Source organism: Sinocyclocheilus grahami, unplaced genomic scaffold (assembly GCF_001515645.1).
Source record: "Sinocyclocheilus grahami isolate Dianchi unplaced genomic scaffold, SAMN03320097.WGS_v1.1 scaffold1224.1, whole genome shotgun sequence".
NCBI classification, from domain to species: domain Eukaryota; kingdom Metazoa; phylum Chordata; class Actinopteri; order Cypriniformes; family Cyprinidae; genus Sinocyclocheilus; species Sinocyclocheilus grahami.
In genome coordinates this window covers 238,232-259,711 of record NW_015506403.1, presented here as the reverse complement: position 1 = coordinate 259,711, position 21,480 = coordinate 238,232, and the positions used below count along the sequence as shown (strand labels likewise).

The 21,480-nt window shown below is 36.0% G+C and overlaps 2 protein-coding genes and 1 pseudogene across 3 annotated transcripts; 2 read left to right on the top strand and 1 right to left on the bottom strand.

The window, feature by feature from the left end:
• Positions 1-3,218, top strand: LOC107568173 (sodium- and chloride-dependent GABA transporter 2-like; annotated as a pseudogene).
• Positions 3,219-5,899: 2,681 nt separating this feature from the next.
• Positions 5,900-13,041, bottom strand: ppil1 (peptidylprolyl isomerase (cyclophilin)-like 1). 2 transcript variants are annotated; one of them, XM_016254128.1, is made up of 4 exons: positions 12,726-13,041; positions 6,799-6,953; positions 6,453-6,521; positions 5,900-6,198 (listed from the first exon to the last, which is right to left on the bottom strand). In XM_016254128.1, the coding sequence occupies exons 1-4, from the start codon at positions 12,728-12,730 to the stop codon at positions 5,978-5,980; spliced, it is 450 nt and encodes a 149-aa protein (XP_016109614.1). In that variant the 5' UTR covers positions 12,731-13,041; the 3' UTR covers positions 5,900-5,977. The 2 variants fall into 2 exon arrangements, with proteins under 2 accessions (XP_016109614.1, XP_016109613.1); XM_016254127.1 differs by lacking the exon at positions 12,726-13,041 and adding an exon at positions 7,695-7,888 and having other exon boundaries at positions 5,903-6,198.
• A 2,649-nt stretch (positions 13,042-15,690) lies between these two features.
• LOC107568188 (enolase-like) lies at positions 15,691-20,906 on the top strand. The gene is made up of 12 exons (XM_016254110.1): positions 15,691-15,840; positions 16,663-16,751; positions 16,858-16,953; positions 17,622-17,680; positions 17,797-17,866; positions 18,433-18,566; positions 18,887-19,109; positions 19,195-19,392; positions 19,493-19,694; positions 20,131-20,239; positions 20,342-20,400; positions 20,518-20,906. Exons 2-12 carry the CDS (start codon positions 16,667-16,669, stop codon positions 20,582-20,584), a joined length of 1,302 nt encoding a protein of 433 aa, XP_016109596.1. The 5' UTR covers positions 15,691-15,840; positions 16,663-16,666; the 3' UTR covers positions 20,585-20,906.
• Positions 20,907-21,480: the final 574 nt, after the last annotated feature.

The window sequence follows — 21,480 nt, the reverse complement described above, 5'->3', positions numbered from 1 at the left end:
ATGGCAGGCTCCTCCACCAGGCGGACAGGGAAACAACAGGCTGATCTAAGTCCTGAAGAGAGAGGCCAATGGGCAAACAAGATTGAATTTCTGCTGACTGTGGCTGGAGCTATCATTGGGCTCGGAAATGTTTGGAGGTTCCCATATCTTTGTTATAAAAATGGAGGAGGTGAGTAGTTTTGGACTAGATAGTTGTTGACAGAGTTGATTATGGTTTTTATGTTATGTGTGATTAAGGGACTAAACATAATCTGTAACTTTTTATGTGTTATAGTCCTATCTATCACTTCATGTATGTGATAATTATTGAGAAGCATTTATAAACCATCTGTCAGTTTACATAACAAATTACTGTGCTTGTTTATTAAATCATATATATTCACTACCAGTTACACCTTTATATGTGATCTGCATTTGTATTCCATTAGGTAGATAACATTAATCCTAAAAAACATACAAATACAAAAAATAAGTAAATACAAAATTGTAAACTTTTTCCTAAACACTGTTAAAAAGTTGATTTTTATCTTTTATTTTAACATTTATTTTTGGGCCTAATGTGCTGTACATTATAAAGTGTTCAAAATGAATGTGACATGAGGTCACAATGACCTTAGTGATGTTTATTAAAACATTTAACCTTTTAGCACTGATAATGTATGTGGAAAAGTCATATCTCCAGTTGAATTGGGGGATTCCACAACTTGAACAGAGTATGTATCGTGCTAACTGACTGTTATACTGGACATCACTGACCTTCTAAAGGTATACAAATGATGTAAAATAAATAAATACCATCTCTTAAATCCTTAGGGGCTTTTTTCATTCCATATGTCCTGTACCTTCTTACTTGTGGTATCCCGCTTTTTGTGCTTGACGTCTTTGGGTCAGTACACGAATCAGGGAGGCATCACATGTTGGAGAAAGATCTGTCCTCTTTTTGAAGGTGGGTTCCTCACTTCTTGATTAGTATGCATTATGTGATACATCGTATAATGTAGTGAAATTACAAAGTTGTTTGTCATGTTTTTGTATTTTTAAAATAAATAAATGTTGGTAGCATATAGTTAAAATGTAGATTTAAAAAAAAAAATTGTTGCTTGTATTACGGACTTGATTCTGCTGCTGTATAAATTGTAATGCATTTGCTAACAATGTTTCTGTGGCCTTTAAGTTAATGTGCTAAAAGTTTATATTTGAAATAATGACTTTTTCAACAAATACGTTTAGTTGCAGAAGCTAGTTATCACCCTTAAGATAACTCATTTAGTGACCCACAACACCAAGCTTTTATTACTAATTACTAAAATAAATAATAATGAACTATAATAATAAAATATGTTTAATTATATGTTATTACATTTTAAACAGTATCCTCTGTCTCTAACATGTAAATTTTCATATTTTATTGCATACTGTGTGTTATACATTATTTAAATTTATTGTCAAGTACAATAAGGCAACATTTGTTTAAAAATTCAGTTCTAACACAACTCTCTTTTTCAGGAATGGGTTATGCCAGTCAAATGATAATTGTCTATGGCTCAATCACCTACATCATCATCATAGCCTGGGCCTTTCTGTACCTTTTCTCAGCCTTCAGTGTGGAACTGCCCTGGGCCAGCTGCAGCAATCTGTGGAACACAGGTACATTTGGTTAAAGGTCAGATGTATGTATGTATACATGGAGGCCTTGTATCACATTTACTTGTAAGTAAATATGATATTTTTCTCAGGCTATGTTTTATTTTTTGCCCCCTCTTTTACCAAACATTGATGCTTATGCCAGGATTGGGAGAGGGATATGTATTGAATATTATTTAGGTACTATATATGAACCAGATGTTTTGTGAAATTATTGCATCAGGTTAGGTCTTGGTATATGGGTTCTTAATGTTTATTGCTATATGTTATATACTTTTAAAGGGGTCATATGATGTGATTTAAATTTTTCCTTTCTCTTTGGAGTGTTACAAGCTCTTGGTGCGTAAAGCAGATCTGTAAAGTTGCAAAGACTAAAGTCTCAAATCCAAAGAGATATTCTTTATAAAAGTTACGAGTCAAACACGCCTACCTAAAACGGCTCGTTCTAACACGCCCCCACATGTCTACGTCACTGTGTGGGAAGATTTGCATAATGCCACCCAAATGTTCACGCAAAGAAAGAAGGCGTAACTTTTATTCTCGCTGTTGTATTGTTGTTGCCGCCGCCGCCATGTCGTGAAGGCGATGTGTGTTTCGTTGTGAAAGCAAAACTACTTTGGTTGGTCTTCCAAAAGAGGACGATATCCGCTTCGTCATGCCTGGAGCTGATCCATGCTGGTCACTGAGGAAATATATCAACTTCGCGCTGTCGATCGCCGGATCGTCTTTCCCCGTGGACAAAGCGGAGTCCAGCCCGGGGTCGTCACATGTGGTTGCCGCAAGCCTGCCCGCCGCTCCTTCGTCGAATCCGCCAGCCGTGCCGTTCTCAAGCCCGCCCGCCTCTGCTCACTCAAGCCAGCCTCCGCATACTCTAGGCCGCGGCTCACTCTAGGCCTCCGGGCCTCCGCTCACTCAAGGCCACGGTGTGTGACGCTGTTTCGTTGTGATTCGTATTAGTTACAGTCTTAACAGACATACTTATTAGCTGTCATTAATAAACAGAGGGTGTAATGACAAAATGTACTGCAAATGGCTTAAATAAGAAAATAATTTCAAATCTTTTTATTACTGGTTTCAGAACTGAAAGCAATTTCCAGCATGCAATACCCAGACTGCCTATGTTATTGTCAATTAAAGATCTAATTAAAAATATTATTATTATATTTACAGGCAGTCTATTTCACAGCAACATTCTGAGTTATGCTCCTGATACTGCTCCTACGAGGGGTCACTCTACCTGGTGCCATAAACGGCACCCACTATTATATATACCCAGATCTGACACGGCTAGCTGACCCACAGGTAAAGGCATTAGAGAGCATAGAGTGAGTTACAGAAAATCTGGACTCATGATTTAATCTACCATCTCATCTCAATTTTCAACATCAGCATGAGTATACATATTCTGTATCCTGCTTTTTATGTTACTCTTTCTGAATTGTATTACTTGCTCATTTCTTTGTAAGGTATGGATGGATGCTGGTACTCAAATTTTTTACTCTTACGCCATATGTCTTGGATACCTCAGCTCTCTTGGAAGCTACAATCAATATAACAATAACTGTTATAGGTGAGTGTGCATTGTATGAAGGATGACAATTTATTTGAACTGATAGATTCACTTAATGTGTAGCTCACTTATTCATGTTTAAATTAGTGCTGTAATTCAGTAAAAGAATCAGAAATTGGTCCTTCTCTCTCTCTCTCTCTCTAATTAATTAATATTACATATTAATATTAAGTTCGTTGTGAAACTGAAACTGCTTTGTTTGGTCTTCCAAAAGAGGACACAACTAGAAATCAGAGGTTAAGTTGTATTTACAACACCGTTCCAGAACAGTTTAACCCAAATATTTAGATGTGTCCTGCGCATTTTATGGAGGATGAGGACTGCTTCCTGAACCGGTAGCCTACAGTGCGTCTGTGGCACAAAGGCTGTTTCTATAAAGTGGGGCAGTTCCAACTTTGCATGGACAGTCTGGCAAAATAATTTGCCACTGATGATTCAAACGCGAGTTTTGAGCAGTGTAGAGTACACTGAGTAAACTTGTTGTTTGTTGTTTCTCCGATCACAAATGCAGACATGGTTTAATGTTTACGCAGCGCGATATCAGAATCAGAATCAGAATGAGCTTTATTGCCAGGTATGTTTACACATACGAGGAATTTGTTTTCGTGACAGAAGCTTCCACAGTGTAACAGAATGACAGTGACAGAACAAAAAACACAGATAATAAAAATAAAAATAGAACAAGTAAATAAGGAATAAAAATATATAAATTGACAATTGTGTGTGCATGTATATTATGTATATGCAACGCAACGCGTATAAAGACAGTATAATTCATTATAATCAGTAATTATGTCCCCACTGGATGCAACAAATGCCTCGTTTTATTTGTTTTGTCTCGTCCTGTTGGGAGACGGCATCACAGTATTGTAGGGGTGTAATATTTCCGTCACACGCTTGAGGTATTCAGCCAATCACAACACACTGGATAGCTGACCAATCAGAGCACACCTCGCTTTTACAGAACGATGAGCTTTGTAAAAGACGCGTTTCAGAAAGGCGGGGCATAGAGAAGCAACAATAATGTACATTATATGGAAAATAATGTGTTTTTTTAACCTTAAACCGTATAAACACATTGCATTACACCAAATACACAAAATAATATTCTTTTTAGCAACATCATGACCCCTTTAATATATTAAAAAGGCAAAACATTAGCGTAAGGTATCCTCCACCACAACTGCATATATCCTTTCTTCTGCATAAAATAAGCTTGTTTTATATAAAAACTTTTATGGACCGTAATCCATTAGTGCTGTTTGTGAGCCCAAGTTTTGACAAAATACTTAAAAAAGCAATGATTATTTGTCTCACAGCAAAAACTAAATCTCGCCTTTACAGATGCAGATACTTTTACTATACAAACACAAAACAAACAAAGCAGTCATGATTTTGACAGTTGGGTGTTCTCAGGGGACAGCTTATTAGAGATTTTCTTTATGATTTTCTCATGCAAGTTAACCTGCTATGAGATTAATTGAGCAGTCAGGCATTGTTTAATGTGATCCCTGGTAAGAGCTTTATTGATATTTCTTTTGTTTTTGGAAAATATAAGTCATGGACTGGGAGATAAATGTATTTTTCTAGTTGCATGTTTCATAGTATGTAGTCTTTAGTCATTTTTTTAAAACTCATATTCTAGTATCTTTTTAGATGTATTATACATATAAAGCAGAAACAGTTTAATTGTAAAAAAATTGAATGTATTATGTATTAACAGAATGTGTAGCAGAATCTTTTTAACATCCGTCAGATTAGTCTACAAATCATAAATATCTTTATTTATATAGAAGAGTGTTTCATGCATTTTACAGAGACAATGAACAGACTGAAGAGAGAAATTATTTTTCTTTCTGTCTGGTAATTTTCCCAATCTGATCCCAGATGATAAAATTTTAAAATTTATTCTATTCCTCGATAGGATCTGCTTACTAACTTCATAGACAACAAACACCCATTTTTAGGCTCCAACAATGATAGGATTTTGTGGGTCATTACCTCTATGGCTTTGTTTAGTTTTTTCCATAGACACAGATTAAGCTTAATCCAGGATAGCTGCACTCTGAAATGTGGGCTTCCATAAAAATCTTTTGAAGTCTTGGATCATGAAACATCTGTCCAGAAAACCAGGTTTATGGTGATATTAGTTCAAACTGATGTTGTTCTGCCAAAAAAAAGTCACTGCTAGGCCACATTGTGTGTGCTATTTGTGTTAAAACCTTTTTAAAGTTCTTTGCCTAACATATATTCAATATAGTTTTAAATATTGAATATTTAATAATTAGCATCACTGCCAGGAGTTAGAAAAGTCACAATGATTTATGACTGCATATTCTGTGGGTGACCTTGTGCTGTGCCATGAGTACGCTTTATTTCTATATTTGAGATAAGAGAAATTGTATAATCAAGTTTTCTCTAATTCTGTTCCAAAGAAAGCATTTCAAATCTATAAGCAACTAATGCAGTGTGACTGTGTTCAACAAATCATGATTGTCATCTCCAATTACATTCAAGCTGGTTGCCAAATAATTCATAACCTTTCTGTGTGTCATTTGGTGTAATGTAAAGGAATGCAAACATTAAAAATACATTTTTCTATAATGAACCCAAACTCGTACTGTTAAGACACCACCATGTGGCCATGGGTTTGTACAGGAGAATCAAGAGAGCAGAGAGTATATTTTATGAAAACTCTGAAAGTTTAATGTAATAAAAGGACTGTACAAAAATAAGCCATAAAACTTTATGCAAGCATACGTCTTAGTTAGGTAGATTCACTCTTAGAATTTTTATGTCATCCATAGGGCGGTCCTGACTGTTGGTTTCAACCATGCCAATACGATTAAGAACTCCAATGCCCTGGCAGATCCGTCCAAATATAGTGTGTTTCCCATCCAGCCACTGTGTGGGAGCCAGCGTGAGGAAATACTGGCTTCCGTTTGTATCTGGCCCTGCATTAGCCATTGCGAGAATTCCAGCGCCTACAAAAAATATAAATAAATCAAGCACTTGCTGAATTATAATATAAAAAATTAAGCTGTAACCTAGTTATTACGCTGGACATTTTTTATAAAATGATGCTGTAGCTTTGGGAACTGACAAAATATTTCCCTAGCAATTTATTCTACTTATTCTCCATGGGATCTATTGAGCAGCTTACAAACTTTTTATAGTTTTGTAAATAGCAGTGCTATTTAAAATACTTTTAAATCTACTCATGCATTATATTACTCACCTGTAAATTTTAACTCTGGATGCAATTCGTCTTCAAACTGCTTGCCATATATAGATGCACCACCACGACCTGCAAATATAGAATACATTTTTATATAAATAAATTGTACAAACTAAACAAACCATTACAGTAAATTAAAAATAAAGTCCATTGCACTGAAGACAAAAGTAGATGGTTTTGCTTGGTACAACATATTCACCACCTTTATTTCATCCTCCATGTATGTAGAATGTGATTTCTTTAACAACAAACAGCCGCTTAAATCAGCATACTGTGATGCATCTTATGGAATTGTCAAATGTAATATCTAAAAGGACTGTTGAATGAGTTTTGTTTTCATCCTCACCTGTCCCTGTTGGATCGCCTCCTTGAACCATAAAGTCTTTGATGATGCGGTGGAACTTGGTGTTGTTGTAATATCCTCTTCTGCCCAACTCTGCAAAATTCTTGCATGTTTTTGGCGCATGATTCCAGTACAGTTCAAGCACGATAGTTCCCATCCTGGAAAGACAGTGTAAAGTGATGGTTGGTCGTAATATGCATGCTGGTAAAGGTTAATATCTACTAGTGTCAGATTTGTGTGAGAAACAGTTGGTTTTTCCTCAAGTAGCTGCATTTTTTTAAAGGAATCAGTATAAATTACAACAGATTGAAACAGGCGGCTGATAAAAGTAAAAATGAAAGAGGACTTTAAAATATTACCATTCTGGAAAGAAAAATGCTTAATGATTTAAATAAGCATTGAGGACTCTTTCAGTGACTCAATTTCTAGTAAAAGTAAGTAACATTTTGGTATATATTTAGCAAATTTTTGTTTGTGAATGTAGTAGCCTATTTGCCATGCAGACAGAAATTACCAACACACTCCATCATCTTGCTTCTGTATATAAGAGAATGCAACATCTTTCAGAGACTTTTTATATATCGTTTTATATATATAATAAAATAAAAATGTGACGACGTAATTACGTTACAACGTAAAAGAATCAGTGAACGAGTGATTTTTGAAACAGTTCGAAAGAACCGAATGAGTCGAGAATCACAATTAATCTATTCTAACCAGTACAACTGATCAACGTGATTAGATCTTTAACTTTTTACAAACATGCGGCAAATCTTTGCGTTTTCTACATCTATAAATAATGAAACAATTAAAGCAATGATCACAGCTTTTTATATGTGTTATCAAGACGTGGCTCATTCATTCACAAATCTATTACTAATGTCTAGATTGCGACTTACGTTGTGTCCAGCGATACTGTGGGGGGTTGCCAAGAATCCGGCGGAATTCCAGACATGTCTTTTGGTCAACAAATATGGTTTTGATAGAAAGTATTTGTTTATTTTTAAATGATGTCGTAAAGCGTGATAAGGAAGTAGTAGCCCAGTTCTTCTTCTTCTTGGTGTTTAATGGCATACAACTTTTATGTGCATTACCGCCACCTACTGATTAGGAGTGTAGATCAGGACCGTACTCTTCACTAAATTCTATTATATAATCCCGTGTCCTTTAAATAACGCATTAAAAATTGAAAGTTTTTATCCCCTGATTCATTCCCCAAAATGTTCATCAAATTAAGTTTTTCTTTATTTTCCTTGAGGACATCAATAAGTATCTTTCTTTCCTTTCCGTATCTTGGACACTTCATTATAACATGCTCTACATTTTCCTCCATAATACAATATTCACATTTTCCAGTTTCATGTCTCCCCATTCTCTTCAAACTGCTATTAAGAGCAGTATGGCCAAATCTAAGACTTGAGATTATAGTTTCCTCATGTCTATTTCTTCCTGTTACTCTGTATTTACCAACAGTTCTTTGAATGCTATAAAACCATCTCCCTGTTCTTTCTTCTTCCCAATATTTCTGCCATCTATTCTTCACATGTTGCTTGATTACACACTTCATTTCACTCACACCATACTTTATCTGCATATCTACGTCTACTTTCTTTGTTGCTTCCTTTGCATATTCGTAGTAGCCCAGTTTGGTTTATTCGTTGTTATTGTAAACCGTCAAGGCCACATGTTGTAAGTGCTGCCATCTAGTGGACTGGATGATTAAGTCTTCTTCTTCGGAATTCTCGAATTTTTGGCGTATTCCGCACCGTAGCGCAATTCAGCTCCCATGCCAAAAAAAACCCAGCTTGTGTGTTCCCTTATTCCTTTGCTTTATTTATTTAATTCATTAACTATCAAATTCGTTTGTTTAATCCGGTTTCTACTATATATTTCACTACTATTCTTTGATTAATACCTTCTTTTAATCATTTTCCTAATTTCCAATTGTCTTCACATGTTGCTTGATTACACACTTCATTTCACTCACACCATACTTTATCTGCATATCTACGTCTACTTTCTTTGTTGCTTCCTTTGCATATTCGTAGTAGCCCAGTTCGGTTTATTCGTTGTTATTGTAAACCGTCAAGGCCACATGTTGTAAGTGCTGCCATCTAGTGGACTGGATGATTAAGTCTTCTTCGGAATTCTCGAATTTTTGGCGTATTCCGCACCGTAGCGCAATTCAGCTCCCATGCCAAAAAAACCCCAGCTTGTGTGTTCCCTTATTCCTTTGCTTTATTTATTTAATTCATTAACCATCAAATTCGTTTGTTTAATCCGGTTTCTACTATATATTTCACTACTATTCTTTGATTAATACCTTATTTTAATCATTTTCCTAATTTCCAATTTATCTTCTTTATTATTACCCTTTAAGTTCTTTATCATTTTAATTCTCTCTAGATTATATTTCCGACATTTTTAATATTACATGTTCAACGGTTTCTATTACCCCAAAAAAGCACATTTGATGATTAAGTCATGCTGTCTGAGTTTATACATCCACATATATTTGATCTCGCAATATAGATAGAATAATAAAAGCAGTCCTAAATGTGTAGCTACCTATTGCTCTGCAAGTTTTTGTGGAAAGTAAACGTTGCCTGATAGATACAGTCAGATCACAATATATATTTATACACATTTAAATAGCTTAAATCTGTTATTTAAAAAAAAAAAAAATATTTTTATCTGTCATACAGATTGAATTATATCATTTCAAGTATGTCTAAAAATGCTTATCCAGCAACCAAATAAATAAATAAATAAATAGTTAATTAGTTAATGGACCTTATTGGTCAAAGTGTCAATCCTGTGTCATCTACAAATTAACACACAAAGTCACACACATATTTGATTGGAATTCAGTTTCATTGTGTTTATTGACCAAAATACAGAATAAATGTACATGTAGTGTGCATTTAAACAAAATAAGTTAAACAATATGACAAGGAAGAGTCAGAACCATATTTTTTAATAAAAGTAATTAATACTTTTTTTAAAAAGTAAATAAATTAATGGAAAAAACGGTTCCATTGTGGCAGTGCAGGTATGGAGGGAAAAGGAAAAATGGTGATCCAATTCCTTGTGATTGATGGCATTACCAGGCAGTATTAGACAGAGTATCAACATCTAAACTTGCCTGGTAAGACACAAATCAGAGGATTTTACTGCAGCGGAGAGGCAGAGGAAAGGGTCTGATGTCATGTGACTGTAGAAGAGATGAAAGCAGAATGACCGAATTAAAGTGGTTATTTTTTCAGGAGAAAGATCTTGAAGGAAACCGTTTAAAGGGTCTATTAGTAAAGGATAAAGTGCAAGCAGAGGTTCAAAGAGTCACTGTCAGAACCAAGCATCAACATCCAAATGGATTTTTGAGACAACTTTGTCAGTTTATGTTTTATATGGACAAAAACAGCTGCAATATTCTTCAAAATATCTTCTTCTGTGATTGCGTGTCTCATACAGGTTTGGAACGACATGAAGGTGAGTAAAAGATGAAAGAATTTTCATTTCTGGGTAAACATGCCCCTGAAATTATAATAAATGAATAGAAAATGCATTATTTCCTTCTTCCCATTCAGCATACAACCAAATGATTTACTGAGTCATGCCTGCAGATATATTTTCCATCGAAATTTATCTTTTTTTATTTTCCATAGATTTGTCACATAAGTTGTCCCATCAGTCTGTTTTATTTATATCTCCCCTTTATTATTTACTTGTTTAAATCACATAAAACATTTGGGCTTTTCTTTGCACATTCCATCGTGGAATACATAATGACCTGTAAAATAAGTAAAATGGGTTTCAAATCAGTAACACACACACACACACCAAAAATCAACCTTAATCATTTTTCTAATTTTACTGACTGGCATTACATCCTCTTTGGCAAGGCGAACAGGAAAGGTGAACTGTGTGCACTTCAATTAGTGCTTGTCACACAGATCTCAAGTGTCATGCACACAATAAGATGCAAGAAAAGGAGGATGAACTGATCGTTGAATGGCACATTACACATTAGAGGGTGTGCGAGTATGGAGGAATTACTTTTGTGACATTCATGAAGGCATATTGACGTAACAGGGTGGGGTTCAGAACTTTACTGATGGCTTCTTTTAATTATATTTCCTTTTATTATAATCAAGCGGTCTCATCCAGTCTTTCTGCTTTAAGTCATTAACTTGATTTATTAAAGAGCATTTAAACACATTCTAAAGTCAAAATATGCTGCATTCCATACTTGATCACATTTTTTTTTTTAAAGCATTTCATGTTCATTTTCTATTAAAGTCATGGTCACTGAGCCCCCAGAGTGCATCGTTACCAGACAGTGTTAGAACATCAGTGAACAGCCAAGCACTGCCGGGTAAGATGTACCCTAGAGACAATGAACGAACTTCTTCTGCATCATAATATTCAAATGATCCAGCCAAGGAATGGGCATCACACCACAACATATTTTCCTTTGTGTATTTATATGTGCTTGTATTTGCATAGTCTGCATGTCCACACCCAGATGCAAAGTATTTTTAACGATGCCCGTGGAGGACCATCTGCATCATTACCAGGCAGTATTAGAGAAGGAATAACATCCAAAACTGCCTTATAAGATGGAGATTGGCATCCAGTGTTTGCCATTTTTGTTCCATCTAATTGTTTTCAGTTCAGCATGAAACATGAAGGGAGCCAAGGGCTCTATGCCTATACCTATAAGGTGTTTGTTAATGATTATCTATTTTCCTGACTGGCCCATCTTCATTTATAGCTTTATATAGTTCCTTTACATGCTGCTTATCTTGCAACAGACCCCAAAGGCTTTTGATGCAAGCATATTACCGTACATGTTCATTCAGACTGGACCACTTCCAGTTTCACTATGCACTTACGCATTTTCTTCACAACTATTATTAGAAAGAATGAAAACATTGTAACACCAGAAGTTTATTTCTTAGGTGTATGCCCTGGTCTGCCTCCTTGGAAACCATGACCTTTGAGACGTCTCCATGACCTGGGAGAGTTTGACTAATTGGTTGCACCTTCATCAAAACAAAATTGCGTCTACTGCCTCCAAATCCCATTACAGCCACACAACATAGGTGGTAAGGAAAGCGCTTAGTCATGCTAATCAAAATGGCTGATCTTTGTCACCTATACCCGAGTGTGCACCTGACTGACCCCTCACCTGTACAATAGATTAGATAAGATTCGATTAGATAATTCGCTTACTTCTGAAACCAAACTAAGTGAATTTTTACATTTTGGCTCTATTGTTATTTAATGTCAAAGCTCACAGTAACATTAAATATATCAATTTTATCAGGCCATATTTTGTCTTCCTTGTACCTTTTTATTAGAACAGGAAAAATATTTAATTTTAATACAGGAAAAATGGTATGTATGAGATTGTATCAGAGCGTGGGTCCATGTGTCAATCAATTTTAAAAGTCTTTCAACAATTTCTCACATGCAAGTCTAATTTGTACAATACACCTCAATACTATAACATTAAAAATGTTAGTTTCATTATTTAACAATTTCTTTTAATGCTTTACATAGTCTACTTCATACCCCTTTGTTTTAAACTGATCAAACTGGTTTGACACATTACGGAAGTGAAAGTTAACATGCTGGGCACTCATAGTCTTTCATGTTTCACAAATCTTAATGATTCATATGTCATCCTGAAATTAATACTTGATTTTTACATTAAAGAACGTAAGGAAGATTGTGTTTATCTGAAATATAATTTATATTGGTTTCCACCTCATTGTATTTTTTGATAGTTTGCATTTACTATTAGTAAAATATACTAATGTATATATTAACGGAAATACATGAAAATACAAAATATACTTTTTTTTTGGCAATTAATGAATTTAGTCAAATTGTTGAACGTATAAAAATAAAAAACTATTAGTTACCCCATGAATTCCTGTTGCCGTCATTCAGTATGGAGTCATGGACAAGAGATGCCATTGTGTCGCAGCGTCGCTTTAGCTGAGGAAGATCACTTCCTGGTCCTTCCACTTGTTAAAGGTATGATTGCTCCTTACATGTTAGGCCAGACCTCTCGAACCGGTCTGAAGGTACCTGATGAAGATGCATAGACAATAGTAATGGAGTCTCAAGCACGAGAAGAAACACAATCTCCAAAAGCTCCTGAAGCGAAGAAACTATTCCTACAAAACATCTAGGTTTTCAGGTACACCTTGGAGCCCTGCCCAGGTGTCATTTTTATGCTGGGACCAATCCCTGGCCTTCTTCTAAGAGCAGGTGTGTCTTGTGTTCTGTGATTGGTTAGTTTAGTGTGGAAGTGCCTCAGGGTTTCTGAGTACACAAATGAGACAAGCTTTTAACCTTCAAAAAGGCCACGCCCCATCCTCAGTTCTGGGTCAGACTTTAGGGCAACAGACTAGAATAAGCCTTCTCTCCTTTTTATTCAGTGTTACTCTCCTTTCCAGTGCTCATCATTAGATTAGATTTGTAAAAAACAAAGACATTCAGCAATGAGTAAATGTGTCCTCTGTGTGCCCCTATGATTATTTACATTGTTTACACTGATAATAAACGCCACTGGGGCATTGGATAGACAATATGAAAACAGCAGAAATTAAACCCAGCTGAAAAATATGCCTTTTAGACTATTTTTACATTATTGACTTATTTGCCTGTAAAAAACAATAAAAATAAATTATCTCAAATTCAAAGACATCAGAAAACCTGTTAGATAATTTTTTTTTTTTTACAAAGATTATGCAAGATTATCAATGTCAAAAATGTTTAACATCATTGAAAAGACTTGCGTATGAATCAAATAGTCTTTTTTTTATAGATTTAGACCATTTTAATGGTTATATTCAGACTGGCTTATCAGTTCAAATGGCAGTGTGAACTTCTGTTAATTTTTATAACTTAAAGATGAAGAGAAAGTAAGAAGTCTGCCCACCTGTAACATTTGAACTTAAATCTGGAATATATGTGGAAAAAGGCACTTCGTCAAAAGACTGTTGACTATAAAAATAAGGATCCACTCCCTATGCTGTCATAAAAGCACTATTAAATCCTGCTTTTAGGTTTTAGAGCTATATTTAAGGTTTCATTGGGACAATGAAGTACTTGTGCTAAAGGTCTGTTCAGGACAGGCCTACTAAATAGGTTTCAGGGATCAGTAGCATCACTTGCATAGGCAGCTTCAAAAACAGCAGGTAAAGAAATGTCAGTACAGTATAATAGATTTATGCACAGTTCACTTTTCTGGCCATGAATCTGCAGATCTTGTTTTTAATGTGTGTGTATATATATGTGTGTGTGTGTGTGTGTGTGTGTGTGTCTATTTGATGCACATATAATAATACTTTAAACAAAAATAAAATACTGTATATATGGGGCTCTGTAGTTTTACTGCCTGTTTGATTCACATAATAAATAATTATTTAAACTACTTGTGCAGTCAATAATCACAATTTAGAACGTGCATCTTTGTGCATTGAACAAAGGATCTGAGAATTCCAAGTCTAACAGGAGTTTATGCTGGGACACGGGGACTGCATTGTAACCCAGGCAACAGGTCAATGCCTCACTATATCCACAAACCTGTGTGGATTGCTAATGAGATCCCTGAGGTCTTATTTGTGAGGTGAGAGGATGGAGGAACACAGGGATCAGCTGGCTGTTAGAAAGGTCTCCTGAGAAACCTGTACCTGAAAGAAGCAACAAATCGTCAACCATCAACCGTTTCCACAAAACAAACCGTGCATGAGGGAAAATATGCACCTGTATGTGAAACTGATCTAAACTAACTTGGCTGCTTTGAGAAGTGTATGTGTGTGAGACGAAAGGTGGAAAGAGAGCGGGATAAAAAGAGGGAATGGAAGAGGGAGGGTGGGGGCAATGACCGGAGGGATTATTGGCCCAAGGGAATGAGTTGCCAGGATTCTCCAGCACACAAACACTCTATTGTGCCTCTTGTTGTTGCATCACATTCTCCCCACAGACAAGAATATGGCAGAAGGTTAATGATTTAACAATCTGAGATTTTGAATTCGAGATATTATATTCATTTCTTTCAGCATCAGATTAGCCCAGTAGGACTGTGCATCATCCTTTTGCTAATCTGTTGTCATAAGTACATTGGCAAACTATTTTGTTTCTATATTGTTTCTACAAAATCGTGAGACCAGGGCTTCAAGTCTCAGCAAGATTCCGAAAACACTGAACATTCTACATGATCAAAATTCTAATAATTTACAATAAATTATCTATATCAAATCATGGCATATAATCAGATTTATTCTGAAAAATGCATTTCGTTGCATTGCTGGAGAACGCAAATAATATATCATATTATAAAATATTGCTAGATAATCACCGTTTCCTATGAGACAAAAGTTTCTTCCTCAAGGGAGCGCATGGCTGCTCAGAAAGCCGAATTCTCCATTGACCTGCATTCACATTTCAGACAGTTTTTAGCTTATTGTAGACATTACTACTTTTCTATATAATCGATTATACAGCATTAAATCTATTAATTCCAAAGATTTTACCTGTCATATAAATGAAAACAATTCAAAGCAATCGCTATTAAATGAAATAGTAATAGTCTTTTAATCGTCAACAACTTTGATTGGTCAAGCCTAAGCAGCGTTGAGAAAAGTAACACATAACACGTGATAACACCGTCCCCTTCGGTAGCGTTCTGGACAAAAATTTACTCCTGACCAGAATCGTATTATTCATTAAATTGTGAATATACTATGAAGTGCTAAAAAAAGAAGAGTTACAATAAAAATGTATATCCGTCAACTTCTCGGCCGCGAAGCTCCGCCCATTTCCGCACTAACGTTAAATGTTTCAAGACAACTGCCATTCTCCCTTAGCAAGTCTTTTCATCTCCCCCTATGGGCGAGTTTACTTTCCTCTGAGTCTGAGAGCGAGCACACGCTGAGCACTTCTAACCAGAGCCGCTAACAGTGTCTGTGAACTTGAATGAAAGCTTGATTTCTTCATCTTGTCCTTTAATTATACGTTATCGCTGAGGTAAGAAGAATTGCGTTATGGACCGCTTTATTGTGACCATCTTCTAGCTGGCATCACATTTGTTTTACATTGTTATCAGGCTTTTCTTTAGTCCCAGGCAATCTCAGTACGCTAATATTCAGATATTTAGACAGAAAGCATTAAGTTCTCATAAAATAAATTAAGAGTCTCATAAAATAAAATGCTGGATGATAGTCACCGTGCATAAGCACGTGAAGACCGTGATGAGTCGTGCTTTCCATCACGCCCACTCATGTTCACACACTAATGGGATTAAATATTTGCAGAACAAACTATACGAGAAAGAAATCCGATTCCAGGAAGGAAATGACTGAGTTTGAGACTCGCCATTGGCACTCATAGATAATACTGTACAGTTGAACAAATAATTTTGTATTATGTGTATGCAAAAACGTCTAGACCAGTTCAGTAAGCTTTTCTGTTGACAGCATAATGACCAGAGAGTGACTGACAGCTGCTAATCTAATTAGACATAGAGCTTCTCATGATGCCCCAAGGGATAGCACAATCTTCAGTACACTGTGTGCATATTTTAAAGCTATTAACCATGTATTTGCTTGAAAGAGATGTGGATTTATTCATGCAGATGTTTCCTTTCAATAATGATTAGGCCTAATAGCAGGAAAGAGGATTTGACAAAGTGACCCTGTGGGCCAGTAGTATTACAGAACGGCAGATGGTGTTCTCAGGTTTCCTTGAAATCTCCTTTAGATGCGTGGTTAGATTTGTAGAGATAAACATTGCAGTAGAAGCTGACCCCTTTACCTTCTAATCTGATCTTTTTTATGATTTTTTTTTAAGAAACATGTCTATCCTGAAGATACATGCCCGTGAGATATTTGATTCTAGGGGCAACCCCACTGTAGAGGTGGACCTCTACACTGAGAAAGGTGATTTCCCATTGACATTCCTTTCTAAATTGAAAACTAAACTGAGATGGTTTTGTGTACTGACATTACAAGCAGAACTAAAACTCATCTACTGGTTTTGAAACAGGTCTGTTTCGGGCTGCTGTCCCTAGTGGAGCGTCTACTGGAATCTATGAAGCATTGGAGCTGAGAGACAATGATAAGTCACGTTACCTAGGCAAAGGTAACTCTGCTTTTTCAGGTTTCCGATGAATTCAGAATGACATTAGAAATCACATTTCATCTGGTTTTACAGAATATATTGTTTTGGAAATAACCAAGACTTGTTGAGCTAGATTTTTTTTTTACTGAACACAGGAATGTTTCTCTTTCCCAGCTTTGTTTTTTCTTCTTCTATTAGACTGGAAAAGAGGACTTATTAAATGTACTGATTAATACCTGGGTTCAGCCTGGTGTTAACGGGTACCCTAGTGAACTAGTGAGAAAACTTAATTTTTTTGGTTTGATGGATCTGAATTTGCACGACTTAGTCAACCCAGTGTCGAATTCTGTGGTGTGAATTATGTATTATGAAAAAATTATGCAAAATCTGAAATGCTTGTGCATGTGATTCAGATCAGTGAATAATGCAAGAATCTTTACTGTGGTACTTCAATATTATTTAGTGCACAATGTTTGCATGGAATAAATCAGATTCAGTTTATGGCTTTTGCTTGGCTGACATTTTCAGATTTCTTCTAATTTGTAATCGAAAGCTTTGTGGCATAAACCAAGCGAGGGAATGTAGATATGTGCATGTGTCTAATTGCAGCACCATTCAATCCACAATAACTTGTGCATATACCTGTAGAATATTGCTCATATCGTCCATCTTTTTTCTGTGTAATGTAGGTGTATCAAAGGCTGTCGAGCATGTGAACCAAACTATTGCACCTGCCCTGATCAGCCAGGTGAGTATTTTAGAATGTTATACTGAAACAAAAGAAAACCAGTGTAGTCACTGTAAATTTGTTGGGTTGTTAATTATATTTTTGTCTGTCTTGCTCTCTTTCTCTCTGTCACATAGGGAATTCCTGTAGTTGAGCAAGAAAAGATTGACCAGTTCATGCTGGAACTGGACGGAACTGATAACAAGTGTAAATCATAATATTTACATGTTTACGCATTTAACAATAGGAAAGCGGTTGTTAAAATTGTTTCCCCTTAGCGGTTGTTCTCCTTTTTTAAGTTTCTTACACCCAATTACCCAAACAGGGAATTAATTACACTACTGTTCAAAAGTGTAAGCCAGTGATTAGATTAGATGGCCAGTTAGATTAGTTTTTTTAAAGAAATGAATACTTTAAATCATCAAGGATGCATTAAACTGATCAAAAGTGACAGTAAAGATGTTTTTAATGTTACAAAAGATTTCTGTTTCAAATGAATTCTTTCCTTTTGAACTTTGTTTTTCTATATTTTACCATATAACTGTTTTTACAGTATTTTTAATCAAATAATTGCAGCCTTGGTGGGCATACAAAACTTTTCAAAAACTTTACAAATTATTATACACCCTAAACTTTTGAACAGTAGAGTACATTTGAAAACATTCTCACAAAAAAAGGCAAATGCAAACACGATGATTGTTTCCCAAATTATAAGTAGTGTGAATATTACGTGTTGTGTCTAGTCATAGTCCTGTGTCTGTTTCGAACATCAGCTAAATTTGGTGCCAATGCCATCCTGGGTGTGTCCCTGGCGGTGTGTAAGGCAGGAGCTGCAGATAAAGGTGTTCCTCTGTATCGTCACATTGCTGACCTTGCTGGAAACCCAGAGGTCATCTTGCCTGTGCCGGTGAGAAACATAACAGTCTTGTATTTGAAATTGTACAATAAGGAAAAGTGTCATGTGACTGAAAATGTTTCATAGCTGTAGAGATCATTAATTAGATTGAGCTCAAAGAGATAATGCAATTTTATTTTAAGAGGGTATTTAAGTGCAGACCAGCTTTGTCCTCATAAATAATTTCAGATTTTAGAAGTAGCCTAAGCCCTACAGACATTTTACCTGTTTTTTTTTTGTTGCTATTTTAACCTTTATAAAAGTAGAAAAGCAAATTATGGGGTAAAATATTGTTATGCTCCTATTGAACTTTGCTTATTGTTTTCCTAAAGGCTTTTAATGTGATCAATGGTGGCTCACATGCTGGGAATAAGTTGGCCATGCAGGAATTCATGATTCTGCCAGTCGGGGCCAGTAGCTTTAAGCAAGCCATGCGCATTGGTGCAGAGGTGTACCACAATCTGAAGAATGTTATTAAGGAGAAATATGGCCAGGATGCCACCAACGTTGGGGATGAGGGAGGATTCGCACCAAACATCCTGGAGAACCAAGAAGGTATTTGAAAAACAAATCACACTGATTGAGACTGTACAGCTGAAATGACTTATAACTTTTATTTGTTGTTGTTTGCTTATAATAGCCCTAGAGCTGTTAAAAAGTGCCATCAGTAAAGCTGGATACACAGATGAGATTGTGATTGGCATGGATGTGGCGGCATCTGAATTCTATCGTGACGGAAAGTATGACTTGGACTTCAAGTCTCCCGATGACCCCAATCGGTACATCAGCCCCGATGAGCTTGCTGACCTTTACAAAAGTTTTATTCAGGATTATCCAGGTATCCATCAGTCATTTGCTCTCTTTTTTTAATTACATTACTTCATTTTTTCTTTGAGCACAGATGCAGAGATGTGAAATAGTTTTTATTATTACTCTAGTGGTCTCCATTGAGGACCCCTTTGATCAAGATGATTGGGAGGCCTGGACCAATTTTACCAACAGCACGGACATACAGGTGGTGGGAGATGATCTTACTGTCACCAACCCCAAACGCATTGCTAACGCGGTGGAGAACAAGGCTTGCAACTGCCTGTTGCTCAAAGTCAACCAGATCGGAAGTGTTACTGAATCTCTGCAGGCGTGAGTTCAAAACCCTGATCCTACATTGGTACAATGATGCCCAAATGCTTGATACCACATATATATATATATATATATACAGTGGGTTCATCGGAAGTGTTACTGATTCTCTGCAGGCGTGAGTTCAAAACCCTGATCCTACATTGGTACAATGATGCCCAAATGCTTGATACCACATATATATATATATATATATATATACAGTGGGTTCAGAAAGTATTCAGACCCCCTTACATTTTTAACAAATGGCTGCAATATAACAAAGAGTGAAAAATTTAAGGGGGTCTGAATACTTTCTGTACCCACTGTATATATAAAGAATAACACTTTGTCCATATATTTTCCAGAATTTCAGTGTGGAATTTATAACCCCAGTGAAAAATTCTTTATAGTTTAATAAAATTATTCAAATTATTTGTAATATCCCACCCTGCAGGTGTAAGATGGCTCAGTCCAATGGCTGGGGTGTGATGGTGAGTCATCGCTCCGGGGAAACAGAGGACACGTTCATTGCTGACCTGGTTGTGGGACTGTGCACTGGACAGGTAGCAGATGTGCTTTTAGATTAATCATAAAAATTCGGAATTTCAGTTTACGGTTACTCATGTTGAGGTACTTGACTCTTTATTTTTCCTGCTCTTATTCAGATTAAAACAGGAGCCCCGTGTCGTTCAGAGCGTCTGGCCAAATACAACCAGATCCTCAGGTAAGCTTACAGATAATTCTATTAGAATAGAAATATTTTTGGTTCTAAACATATAGGCATAAATAAGCATATGTGTTTCACTTTTTCTGCATTCCTGCTGGTTTTCTTCATGCACAGAATTGAAGAGGAACTGGGGGATAAAGCTCAGTTTGCTGGGAAGAACTTCAGAAATCCACTGAACTGAGACCACAACAGTACAGTTAGAACTACTTACCCTCCTACAGTAAATGTACTAATAGTTCAGTTCAAGATGTGGTAATACCAACAGAAAGCAATATCTGCTATGACTAAAGATTGGGTTGATACAGGGACCATATCATCAAGAATACAGAATAAAGCATCATAAACTTTGTGATGGTGTCCATTTGGATGTGCTTGCGTGATGATGAATGCATTGCAAAAAAAAAAGCGAACAGTATTTTCCTGTAAGTGCTGCATAGCAGATTCCCGAGGTCTTTGCTTGTGATAGTGGATACCGTTAAAATAAAAACATTTCCTCAACTAATGAAAGGCCTTTGTGTTGTATTGTTATTTAAATAATCTCCCATTTGCCTGTTTTGGGCAGGTTTGAGCATGTCTTGTGCCGACGGAAATACAAATCTTTTGATTCTGATGAACTGTTCATTTTTTTTTATACCACAATGGTTGACAGTTCGTTTTCTATAACTGCATGGCTGTGAAATAATTCCAGATCAGGACAGCATCACAGTTCCATATCACTTCTACATTATTATTCTTTTTTTGCTGTTTAAAAGGGTATATTACAAAACTAGTGGTAAAATAAAGCCTTTAAATTAGAAAATAAAAGTATAAACTGTAACACTGCAGTTTGGGGACAAGTTCTCACTATTAACTAGTTGCTTATTAGCATGTATGATACTAACATTTAATAACTGTTAATACACAGCAAATTAGGAGTTTGAGGCAAAAGTTGTGGTTAATAGTGAGAATTCACAGTAAAGCTGTAGAGATGTATGAAGCCATCTAAGCAGACACGGCTGTATTTATATCCTACAACCCACACACTTACTACAACAAGACGAGATTGTTATAGTTCATTGTTCGTGCATGGTGCCTTTT

Bases quoted from the DNA above. Each gene is read 5' to 3' on its own strand.
- ppil1 (XM_016254127.1), bottom strand. From the start codon at position 7,750: ATGTCTGGAATTCCGCCGGATTCTTGGCAACCCCCCACAGTATCGCTG. The intron at 6,954-7,694 runs GTAAGTCGCAAT...CTGTCTTTCCAG, and splicing joins ACAGTATCGCTGGACACAAC to GATGGGAACTATCGTGCTTG. The intron at 6,199-6,452 runs GTGAGTAATATA...TATTTTTTGTAG, and splicing joins TCCAGAGTTAAAATTTACAG to GCGCTGGAATTCTCGCAATG.
- LOC107568188 (XM_016254110.1), top strand. From the start codon at position 16,667: ATGTCTATCCTGAAGATACATGCCCGTGAGATATTTGATTCTAGGGGC. The intron at 20,240-20,341 runs GTAGCAGATGTG...GCTCTTATTCAG, and splicing joins TGGGACTGTGCACTGGACAG to ATTAAAACAGGAGCCCCGTG. The intron at 20,401-20,517 runs GTAAGCTTACAG...CTTCATGCACAG, and splicing joins AAATACAACCAGATCCTCAG to AATTGAAGAGGAACTGGGGG.